Here is a 12853-nt window from a genome sequence, read left to right as displayed (position 1 = left end):
TCGGCCAAGACGGAGCAGATATTTTTCGAGGACCGACTGTTGACTGAGTTGACTCCAACAGCCTGTAAGGCCCTTGGATCTGGCACGGGACTGGGTATACACCAGCTGCCGGCATACAGAAGCACTGTTGCAATGGAATAATGCCTAGGTTGGTGCTGTGTTTACTCTTTGTTCACAACACTATCTCTGCTGTCTCGGAATGACTAATGTATTGTGCATCCAATAGTTACTGTTTCAAACTACTTAACATGGTAGCACTGAAAGAAGAGAGAACCACCCTGCACGGGGGATCTCATACACTGGGTGGATAGACTTTTTCAGACATTTGTGTTCACAGGGTGGTCAGAGGTCAAGGTAAGCTACAAAACAGCCTGCCAGGGCTGACAGTTATTTGGCGTCTTGCTCAAGTAAACTACAGAACAGTTAGCTTGACAATATGGCTGGAAGTTTAAACCCTCAACCTCCAGTTGAAATGTCTAGGCCTGCCTCAAACATCAGAGTGTCTCTTGAGGGCTCTTAGTGAGCATCTGCCGGCCTACCTGTTATAGGCGCCTCCACTTCCAGCATGCACTTCTCTTGGCGGAGGATGTTGGCCCCATCATTGATGATCTTGAGAGCCACGTCCTCTTCCACCCTGCCCTCTTTGACGAGGTGGTTGCGGAGCAGCTCGGCGTTGGGCTTGCCATCTTCGAATAGCTCTTTCAAAGTCAGCTTGTGTTGTGGAGGGTATGGCACAGCTGGTGAGCGGGAAAAAAGCAACGTGTTAATTTTTGTCAGTGAAAATTATTTTGCAAATAAGTATTTGTTGATGCCTCCTGACTAAGTTGTAATTACATAAATATTGGCAACAAGGACTATGGCAAAATCTATGTTCATTATGCCTTGACCAGTTGTCTATTTTGACCAGACAAAATAGTTGGCTGTGTTCGGGCAGACAACAAGTTAGATCACAGTAATTAGCAATCCCAAGGTGGGGGGGGAGAAGTGGGAAGACAAAGAGAGAAGAAAAGAAAAGGGAGAAAAGAAAAGTAAAGAAAAGAGACAACCTATGTACACTTTCATCTTTCATTCAAACTAGGGGTGCAAATTATGTGCATTTTCCTTAGCCAACAGTTGAACATGTTAATCAGTAAATCATAAATAATCAAAGAAACAAAACATGTCATTTTTTTCTCTGTTTAAGTCTAATACAAACAACTCTAGCGGCTTATTAATTCTTCGCTCTGGAAGGCTGCTCTTGTCCACCTGAAAACCTGTGAGCTCCAGAGATATTGTACACAACATATACATTATTGGTTAATATATTTTTAATCGGTTAAATTCTTAACAGTAATTGATCAATTAATTATTAATCATCAACATCCCTAATTCAAACCGGAAGAAAGACTAAGTGCATCTTTCCCAATGAGGGAGACGCAACCACTTTGAAAAGACTCTTGAAAACACACCATCCTGCAGTGTCAGTTATGTAAGCTGGCTGATTTGATAACATGAATATATGTTAATTATGTTGGTTCAGGGCACTTTAGTGATTGATTTGCCTTACTCTGTTTAACATATTGTTACATTTAACAAAGCTGAGCTTACAGTAAACATGTAGTCCTTCTAAAAGATCATTTATGATTTCCTACGACTTGCACTCAATAGACACTAACTCATTCAACTAACATAATAAGGTATTAATTTTAACTCCATGTAGTGTGAATAATGCTTGCTCATCTTAATGACATGGGGAAACATGATGCCAAATTTGGCACAAGACCTCAGTAATGCATAAAAAGTCAGGTAGTAACATACATGTGGAATATGAGTTAGATAGGGGATTGTTGCCAGTTTTTTTTTCCAGTGGCCACTGCAGCGAAAAATTCCCCACCAGCCCAAAAAGGCATTTTCCCCCACAGGCCAATATTATAAAAGAGATGTCTGTAAAACTGTTGACAGGACATCTTCAACTGCAAACAAGCTCAGTTACGACTCTTTCTGACATGAATTTTTGATCCATGGAGATTTTTTATTTGTAAAGCTTTTCTCAAACAAAAACAAGCACAAAAAGCGATTTTAAAAGTCTGTGACGACATCACAATGTGAAGTCTATGGGCCAAGTGGGAACTCGTGGGCGGCAGCAAGGGTGGAAACATGACTGTGCATATTCAGTGAGCCGTATAAACCAGAAAGCTAGAAAACTTTACTGTCTTATGCACCAGGCGAACAACTCTCATCATCATCTCTGCATACACTATCTAGTTCCTTATAATACATCTATGGGTATTAATAATTAGCACGCTACAAAAGAATATCTCAGTCTCAGCCAAAGTCATGCACATGCTTGCTTAATTCTGTAAACAGCTTGTTCAAAATGAAAACGTATTCAAGAGACAATTAGGCAGGATGAAGAGCATCTCTGCAAGAAAAGATGGCAATTTCATTCCTGTATTAGGAAGATATGAGCCCCTGAAAGAAACAGGGAGCAGAAGAAATGTTCTGAATCTTAGACCACATTGAAGTTATAATCATGAGAGGTGACATTTGCATTGACTGAGCCAATATGAAGTTAATATACACCTACGTGATAATGGAATGCAAGGGATGCACAAGACAGACAGTAAGAAGCCCCGCACCTCACTTGACCCGCCCTCCCTCAGTAATCTGCTCCATACCACCTACACAATCCTTTTACTGTCATCACAAAAGGTCAATGCTTTCGAGGCTGAGACCTGAGAGCTTCATGATCAAAACAGTTAAGTGTGCAACATCTAAAACTGAAAAATTTATTACAGGCAAACAGAGGAAGCAGCAAGGGACAGCAGTGAAGTTAGCATCTTTATTCTAACAGAAAACAGTGCCTTTTAGTACAACTAAGGCTGTAACTAATGATTATTTAATAATTGATTAATCTGTTGATTATTTTCCCAATTAATAAATTAGTTGTTTGGTCCATAAGATCTCATAAAAATTCCCAAAACCCAGGATGATGTCCTCAAATGTCAACATTTTAAATTAAATACTGTCATGTTGCAGACGTGTTGAGGCTTACACATGATATTCCACAGACTTCAAACATCTTTGTTTTGTACAGATCCCTGCAAAAATCGCATCATAATCATATGTTTTTTTGTGTTTTTCAAAGAAAATTAGAATAATGATGGTCATCCTCTCTAAGCATATTGCATCAGTCAAAATAATCACAATTAGATCATTTTTCAAAATCACTCAGCCCCTCGTATTAATGTATGAAAAGTTGTCAAACTGCCACTATTAAAAAAGCTAAAATTCAACTTTCTACCATGTCCCCTGAGCAGATTAGTACTGCAAAATTGGCAGCGGCTTCCTCAGTTAATAAAGCCCCCGCAGCAGACAGTTGCAGACTAAGCTGCACTTGTTCAAAACAATAGTAGAGTGTGATCCAAGCCCTCTCACTTCCAGGGCTGGCGAGGTAAAAGGGATTACAGCTGGTATGCCTAATAACAGGCCAGGCACACACCAAATACATTATGGCACCAATTAAGCATGGTGTAAAGTTAATCGGGTGGGTTTTTAAGTGCTGTCTGTAAGGTATGCAGAGACATGACAGAAGAGTGAAAAAATCATGAGTGTTATACATGACAGCTAAAAAAAATAGCACAAAAAATACAGAAAACCATCCCATGTTTCATCCTGGATTCCTGTTTATGACCAACCCCATCCACAGGTCAGTGCACAGGACGCCTTGTGCCATCAAAACGTGACACAAACACCTATATCAGCTTGTGGAAATCAGCATCACTTATGCAATAAGCTGCGCCGGTGGCAGTGAACAAGAAGAGAAGAGAGAGGGAGGCATTCTGAGAATGTTGTCACACCCACACAGAGCAAATCAAAGTGCAGTATGAAAAAAAGCGCTAATGAGTTTTTAGTGTGGGTGCATTTGCTAATCAGTGATGCGGAGCTTGAGTGCAGAGGTAGCCTCGTGTATTTCTCACTCACGACTGAGTCTGGACTTGAGGAACGTATCAGATTTTAGTGGCTGATACGCACAGTTAAACGTACTGTCAGTGCAATAAAGGAAAGGCTGTGAATGTGGGACTGCAGGTAGCTGAGGGCACAGACTACATCCTGGAGCACAGCTCCAGCTTGGCTAGCCTATGCCGAGGACAAGCTGTCATGCGTTGACCAGTGTGGTATAAATAAACAGTAAGTGCTCCCAGGCCTACGAGGCATGGCCACAAAGAGAGCTGTAAGCTGAGGTACGAGCCTTAAGAACAGATTAGGTAAAGCCTCTATTAGCAAGGGCTTCCAGATTCAGGGGCTGTTTACTTAAAAGCCCTGTCACACTGAAGGAAGGCTCTGCTGCGAACAAAAGCAAGACTCTGTGAAAACATGATGACACAGAATGGGATACATAATGGGCATGAGATAACCAGACCGTGAAACATTTCAGGCAACAGCCACGCTGACCAAATTTACGAGCGTTTGCCTGCAGGCTGGCAGTAATTACCCGTGCTGAACAATAATAGCCAGTCTGGGTGCCAAAGAACTGAACGCTCCTTCCAACTCGACAGGAACGATCCCCCTGCCCTCCAATAATAATCACAACAATAATGATAAATTCTAGGTCAGTTTGCCTGTACAATCAAGGCCGGACCAGTCTGTTCAAACACAGATACAAATGAATCTCTGGCTGCCAGTGAGCAGCTTTACTCAATCCAAACAGGCTAGACCGAGTGGAGGACAGAAAAAAAAGCCAAGTGAAGTGAGCCACTCATTTTTCCGATGAAGAAATATGTTTTGTTAAAAATAATAAGCTGCCACCGCCCTGACACTGGCTTCTTATTAGAGACTGCCTGGCCTAATTAGCATTAATGTTTGATGAACTCTTCAAAACCACACACACACACACACGTGTTGGGGCCGCTGCTGCACTGCATCAACACCCACGCCGTCTGGCATGACAACAAACGACTCAAGAAACAAAGACGCTACTATCTGCCGTCCTGCCCACCGAGGATAATGTTTTGGACAGTGATATGAGCCAGGGCCTAGGATATGTTCGCCATTGTTTCAAAAATCGACACAATAGAGGAGGATTGAATTACAAAGATGCGGCTGGGTAGAGATGAATGGGGCAGACTGTGGCTGGATGAATCATGAAGTCCACTTCAGATTGCTCTAATTATCAGTGAATGCATTACCTTCGCAAGCTAAATAGCCAGATAGCCAGAGCTCAGGTTGATTCTCTCTATATATGTCCTACAAAGGGCTGAATGATGCCAAAAAAAATCATATTGTGTTTATTCTGACAGATACTGTGATAGTGATTAGGGCTGGGTCGACAGTCATCGACCACTGAGCCCTCTACCGTCGTAACATCGTGATTTGAGGTAGTTTGTCCCCTCAGAGTTGCTGCAAGCCAGGAGTTCTTGAGTTCTGTTTCTGACATGTGGAGGAGAAAATAAAAAGAAGCTGTTGCTGCTGGTAATTGCACTCATGACGCCTCCGTGTCCATTTATTATTTTCATATTAAAGCAGGTTTAGACAAAGCCAATCAGTTACATTGGTGGAAATAGTGTTTCTTTTCCACAGGCTGCTGTTAGTGTGTTTCCAACAACAGTATCATCATCAATCATGAGGTTTTACTTTGGGCAACATCCTATGCCAGTTAGATAAAAATAACCTAACCCTAATTGTGATACGAGTTTGAATGGGAATTAGGGCCGCACGATATGGTAAGAAAATCATATTGTGATTATTAAAATATATTAAAATCCTGATGATTTGACATTTTTGGGGAACTGTCAGAAACAAGCACATGTGGAGACTGAGATTTGTAGGCCAGGGCATCTCTGCAGCACTACAGTACTTCATTATAATGCTTCTGTCACACATTTGTCATCTATCAAAAGATTGCAGCTTCTTTGATATGGATATTCAATAATATTTTGATTACTTTTGCAGCCCTAGCGGGGATGGTAATTTTTGCACTGAAAAAAAAAATAAAAATAATGATTTGATTTTTCCCGGTGTCTGTACGAGGGCTGTGCAGCATTTACCAATCTGATTATTTTCACGATGAATCAATTACCTGTTTAGTCTATAAAGTACGAAAAAAAAATGTGAAAAATGCTCATCACAATTTCCCTGAGTGAAATTTCAGAGAACCAAAAGTGAAATCTTGAAACTCTTCTTTTGTCTGAAACAACTGATCAATTTTCAAAATAGTTAACAACTAATTTTGTTTTGATCAACTAACTGATTAATTGACTAATCGTTGCAGCTCCTGTCTGTACCACACAAGCCTGTTTACTTATTTCTGGAGAGTATGGTTTGTGGGCCGCAGTATCTCAGAAGCACCACAACACATTTTTAACGGTATGTTGTGATTTATTTTACCTTCATCAAAGAATTCCAGCTCCTACAAGTGGAATATAACACCAGGCCATATTGTGATTTTGATGTTATTTCAATTACTTTTCCATCCCTTTGATTTTATTTCAGACAGAGGATCATGTTTCACACACAGCAGCAGTTCAAAATCAAAGCTGACATGAATCTTTGTCACATCAAGCAGAGATTTCAAGAGCCAAATGTTGAGAAGCAAAGTCTTGTCCTCAGTAAATACAGGTAGCACAATGCACACACCGCCCGGGGAGAAAACATCAGATCCAATGACCAAGTGATTGAGCTACTGGGTCAACTGCAATACTCAGCAGCAAATAAGCTTAACTGTTGACTTACACAACCAGAGCAGAGCATTAGTCTTACGTAGTCTACCAGTTAAGCCCTCTTATGGCCACCAGTTACATTGGAAACATAACAGGAACTACCTGCCAGCATACACATACAAGGATCAGCTGATGTGGATTCTGAAGAGCCACATTTTGTATTTTACACTCATAGATTTGCATTATTTTAATGTGTATTTATTGGATTTTATTAATTTTAAAAAGTATCTCAAAAAATTAAACCATGCATCCAATAATCTATGACTTCTTAATACAGGACCAATATAGATTTTGGGTCCCACCCTAAAGCAAGATTGTCTTTACCCCAGTAGTCTATTTCCTCTGTCTGTCTTCTTCCCTGTCACGTTCCCATTCTCTCTCTCCACCATGTGGCTGGCCATGTTGGGAACATCACTGGGGAGATTCTTTCCACAATTAACTCACCCTCTCCCTACTGGCTCACACATCAGCATTCCAGTCCCCCTGGCAGGACACTCTCCCAGTGCCCTTGCAGACAGACGGGGATGTGGGCTGCATTGGCATTAAGTAGTAGTGGTAGTGGTGGTGGTGGTGGGGGGTGTGGGGGTAGTGGTGATGGTGATGGGAGGGGTGGGGATGGGAGCTACCTCAGACTTGGCTCTGCCTGTCCCTGCCTTGGGCAGACACAACAAATGGCTGTCCTGTCTGTCCAGTGAGCCACGATAACCTCAGTGTGAAGGAATTCATCTGCTGGTAACCTGAGCAGACCTCGGGTATTCCCGCAAGTGAGCAACAGCTTCATGAATTAAGACTTCATCCACCCTAAATGTCAAGGAGATTGGGCACCGATATAGAACTTCTTGCCTTTGATTTCTGCTATGCGGTGGTGTATTACATATACCAGTGGAAAAGTATGGACATAATACCTTTAAGATGCCTTATCCTAAATAGGACTGGGCGATTTGGCTTGTAAATAATATCTATATTTATAGGCTATTATGTGATATAGGATATATGTAAGAGTTCGTTAAGGCAGAGGGATTCAAGACCCCTGCACTTCACATCGGGGTCCTGCAACCCTGTCAATTTCGCCATAATGACCCACTCACTATACATGATCCTGCTAATTAAATGGCTAGTTACTAAAAATAATCAATAATTTCACAGAAAATCTTGATTTAAAAATTATTTTATGGAGTTAAAAATGATTGTATTGCTTCCGCTAAGTTCTTCATAATCTGTGATTAGAAATGCATCCATAGCAACCATCTTTTTATTCATAACAGCAGTCTGCTATACAGAAATAACAGGCTGCAGAATGCTATAATTTATCAGAATTGAGTATTCAAAAAAACTTGTGTAATAAATCACAATACAGTAATCTTCACTAAACCGACATAACATAAATTCTGAAATAGGGCTGGACAATAGGCACAGAATCAAATAGCATGATATTTTTTGACAGAATACATCAATGTGACAGTATTGTAGGGATGTCAATTAGTGTTTAAACAAAATATTAAAACAATGACATTTCTGATCAGCAATCGTCAGTAGCCTAGTGTAGATGTAATAACAATGTAAGTAAAACTAAACAGAGCAAGACAGATGTATTGTTTGGTCAATACTATCAGACCAATATTGGCCTAGCACACCTATATTAGTCTGTATCCATATTGGTGTATACTTTCTCAGATTTTTTCGCAGATCATATTAATTTTGTTTTGTTTGACAGGCAGCATTTTACGTATATTTGCTCCTTTTACTTAATTCAAGATGTTCTATTTGTGTTTTTTTGTGTTAAATCCTCCAATATTGGTCAAGCTCTACAGGCAAATAATAGAATGGCTAGAACAGTCTGATAAGCTCAGAAAATCACATTGCTTTACTGTAATGCAGCCTTTAAGGAAAACCAGGAAAAAACAACACTTATGCCATATGATAATATAACAATATCCAAAATCTCAAATGATATCTCGTGTCATATCATGATACTGATAATGTCCAGCCCTAATCCTAGACAATCATGAAAATACCTGCCCTGATTCACCCTCATCCACAGATATCTGAACATCCCCTGGGAAAAACGAATAATTTAAAAACTCATATGGATTAAACTGATATAAGAAAAGACTGGTACTTATTTTCTATATAACTTTTGTCTCGGATCAATATATGCCAGCTGGTCTGTGACTGCTGTAATAACGTTATATAGTACAGGCTTTTTGACAAGCGGGGGTTTAAACTAAGTTATCCCAAAAGCTACAGGTGGTTTTCAATCCCTGAGCTGCCAGTCAAAGAACGTACAGTATAATGTGAGAATTGTACGGATGTAAAACAGACGAACACACTCACCTTTTATGAGCCGCTCCGTTGTGGACTGTTTCTCCTGTTTGTCTTTGTCTTTATCCTTTCCTGACATCTTTGCTTCTTCGTCTGAAGGCTAATTTCGGGGGAGAAAATCTTGTACAGTTGTCTTGCCAGCCAGCTAGCCCGAAGACAAGCTAGCACATCAGCGTGGCCGCTGTCAGCTCCGTGTTGACTTCCGCTTGTGGTCGGAGGCACTAATTTTTTTTAAATGTTTGCTCCTTGTAATAAACAGTAAAGATTAGCTAGCGAAGGAGCTGCAGCTCTTCTTGTGCTTTGACTGGCTAATCACCTAGCTAGCTTGCAGTAACATTTATTATAGCGAATAATTACAGCAAAAAGTAGTAATGCTGATAGAAATGTAGAAATGCAATTAATATTAAAAGCAAATGCGACAGTTTGCTGTGTAATAGTTGTCAAGTACTGCAAATACTACCTGGATATTAGCTATGGGGAGGCTGCCGTTAGCGGCTAATCCGATTTAGTTACTCCTCTTCAGCTAGTTAGCCAGCTAACATCTTAACGTATTGGCAAGTCGGCGGACAGGCAAAGACAGCAACGGAAGACTGGCGGTTCATCTTCTACGTGCAGGACGTTTGTCGTAGGAAAATGACAGCAGCACGTTAAGTCGCGTTTAGACAGTACGAAGAAACAGCGAGAGTTCCCCCAAGATGCAGACAGCGTCTCGACTGTGTGTCTTCCTCCTCGGATTAAACTGTAATCTGACAGTGAGTGAGGAGCAGCGGTGGATTTCCTACAACATGGTGGAGCCGATGTGACGTGACTATGGAAACCAGGGTTGCCAGGTCTGTGTGACAAAACTTGCCACCCAAAACCATCGCAACGGCTAATAAAACCAACACAAAAACCAGCCCAATCCCCAAACTCAAAATACATTCATGCAAAACTATATACACCCTTTTTAAAGTCAAATAGCATTGCTACCATTGCAAAATGTTTTATAATATCTAACTCAATAAATGTTAAGTGTGCCAACATTAAAAGCAATTTTCTCAAAACAGTTATTTCATATAGGTCCTAAAACGGCATTGTGTAATTAAATATAGTATAATATCAATAATAAAATATTGCAGTGAACACAAACTATCCTGTTGCTTTGTCTTTTCTCTTCTATTTTTCCTTCTGCTCTTCCTCCCTGCCTGGACAACATAAATATACTTACTTCATGTGCATTTACTGCAATACCATATTGCAACTCAGACACCTAATAATGTTACTTCACTGTATTTTAATCATATACTCACATAGAATACTTGTGTGTATACGTGTGTGTGTGTGCTGATCTGACTTGGAGTGAGTTTGATAGGATTTGGGTATAAACATCATTTCAGTCAAAACTATGGATATTCATTTATTCATGCAGTTTTGATAAAAGATCTCCCCAACCCGCGGACATTTTTTTTACACTGGGTATCACTTTAAAAGAAGCCCAATTACGAGGGGAAACCGCGGACCTGGCAACCCTGAACCGTAACACGTGGTTTAGGGTGCGTTTAAAAACACGAACCTTTCCAGTGAAGTCACTGTTTTCTTTGCTGCTGCTCGCACAGGAGTGAATATTAACTGTGGTAAAAGCCTCTTAATATTTCTGCAGTGCAGTGAAAGTTTTTCAAGTAGGTGTGGTGTTAAATATGTGTGTGTTAATATTCCCTGCAATTTTTTATAATCTTTGTCGTTTTAGCATGTGTTGTTTTTTTTGTTTTGGTTTGTTTTGTTCCTTTTCCTGCCTGTACGTGAACGTTTCATTAGTTTTCCAGATTTAACCCAGGTCAGTTCACCTCAAAGTTCATTCTTGATAAAAGATGTGCAAACAAATTCATTCGATCTATCCTAACAAACGATTTATACCCTGCCCAATCTTCTAGAAATAACATTTTGAATATTTTTGACCAATCAGCAGTATCCAAGTTGAGACCAAATACCCAAATACCCAGTTCCACGAAAAACAAAAGATATTTGCCATAAAATAATGAATGGGAATTGCCCTTCCAATGAATTCTTAAGATTAAGACTTGGTTTTGAGAATAAAGTTTGTCTTTTCTATAATGGTGAAATTGAAAAAAACAGAACATCTTTTAATTTTATGTACCAGTACACAGTTGCAATTTAGAGAATGGTTGACCTGAATTGAACGGGACCTTAATTAATGTCATTGATAGCACCTTTTTTTTGTTTTGTTTCATGTCAAAATGATTACTGTTACAAACATATATTATGTTAACAAATTGAAGGATAAACTGACAGCTGAAAACAAAGAAACAATAGAAATTTTCCACAGCAACCATTTTAACATGTAGGGTATACGATAAACACAGGTGTTACCAATGTTAGTAACCTAGTACCATTGATAATAACTGTGTCTACCCTACTATTTTTTAAATTATGTTGATAGTTATATGTATATGTATTATATTTTTCTTTACCACAAATTAATATCAATATGGCCGCCGTGAAAAAGGTCTATTTTTAAAGTAACTTTTGAAGCTTGTTAAATCAGAATATCAATTGACACCTCAAGCCACGCCCATTTTAAAACAAGGCCCTGGTTGAGTGGGCGTGTCCCTGACCTGCCTTTAAAGTCTGCCAAACAAATGATGGTGATATAGATTTTGAAAACTAGTCCAAAGAATGAATAAAGCTGTGGTTTGTTTGAAAAAAAAAAATGTATTTGTAGGTTTTTCCAATGGCAAAAACTCTATCTTCTGTCCTGTAAATGAGACGTGAATGCAGCATTATTAATTCACACATTCACATTGTTAATATTGATGTTGCATATTAAAATAAGTCACACTCCATTAGACAACCAGTGTGCAACATAGAGTGAATGATATCACTCTTATATTACAAAGTATACATAAAAATAATTTTGATTGTGTGATGTGTAGTTGCTTTTAAATTACACATTAAAAAAAATCATAACAGTTAGTTCTTCAAGCAGTTGGCTCTCTATTCCATTTAAAAAGTATATACTGTATGCAGTCCTAGAAACACTTCTGTAATAACTTTGACAGTTTTTGCATTAAACTCCAAATATACCTGTGATTTTTTTTTTTATTGTTGTTGATATTGGTTGGTAAAAATATTTAAATAAACACTACATTTGTCTTCACATTGTAAGCGATGGCCAATAACCTTTTACAACATGGCTCTATAAAACTGGATTCTCAGGTTTGTCAAAATTGTCATTCACTATCAACAAATGAACACTAGGTGGCAGTCTTGTTTCACTTTCAGGACCATGTTGTTCAGTGCATAACTGCAGCCTTTTCCTCTGAGACACATAACTGCATAAACCCACTGTAGAGTTTAGAAATTAAAGGGATAGCTCAGATTTTTTTTGAAGTGTGGTTGTATGAGGTACTTATCAGCTCATTACCTACAGTAGATGGCGGTAGAATATTTTCACAGTTTTACCCTGACATCAGACAGCCTTTTCTGATTGGACACCACTGTAAAGAAGCCAAATGTTGCTCTCTTCAAAGCCACCAGACTTCTTAAGCAAAAACTGTCATTTTACCTCGCACAACACAGGAGTTGCTGGTTTACCGCTGCCCTGATCAGTTAGTTTGGTTGTGTTATTGCTGTGACTTCGGTGCTTTAAACAGCTAGTTTGGCTTCACCAAAGTCACCCGACAGGACATACAAACTAACCAATCAAGACAGCAGCAGACCAACAACTCCTGTGTTCTGCTGGTAAAATTACTGATTTTGCCAATGGAGTCTGGTGTCTTTGCAGAGAGCAATATTTGGTTTCTATAACAACAGTTTCCCATTACAAAAGACTGTCT

At 39.3% G+C, this 12853-nt stretch overlaps 1 protein-coding gene across 4 annotated transcripts in view; it reads right to left on the bottom strand.

Annotated features, from left to right (window-relative positions):
* ppp3cca (protein phosphatase 3, catalytic subunit, gamma isozyme, a) overlaps window positions 1-9802 on the bottom strand; it is a 39611-nt gene extending 29809 nt beyond the window's left edge. For 3 of the 4 annotated variants that reach the window (XM_084729191.1, XM_084729192.1, XM_084729194.1), the window contains exons 1-2: window positions 9033-9802; window positions 540-737 (exon numbers count right to left, since the gene is read on the bottom strand). In XM_084729191.1, coding sequence (XP_084585317.1) covers window positions 540-737; window positions 9033-9099 — 265 coding nt within the window. In that variant the 5' untranslated portion in view covers window positions 9100-9802. The remainder of the gene's footprint in view (window positions 1-539; window positions 738-9032) is intronic. The other variant, XM_084729193.1, reaches the window with a different exon arrangement.
* Between the last annotated feature and the right edge of the window lie 3051 nt (window positions 9803-12853).

The sequence above is a fragment of the Lutjanus erythropterus genome, chromosome 10 (assembly GCF_056507025.1).
Source record: "Lutjanus erythropterus isolate fLutEry1 chromosome 10, fLutEry1.hap2, whole genome shotgun sequence".
NCBI lineage: Eukaryota > Metazoa > Chordata > Actinopteri > Lutjaniformes > Lutjanidae > Lutjanus > Lutjanus erythropterus.
Note: the sequence above shows the minus strand (reverse complement) of the source record. Positions and strands in the feature narration are given on the sequence as shown.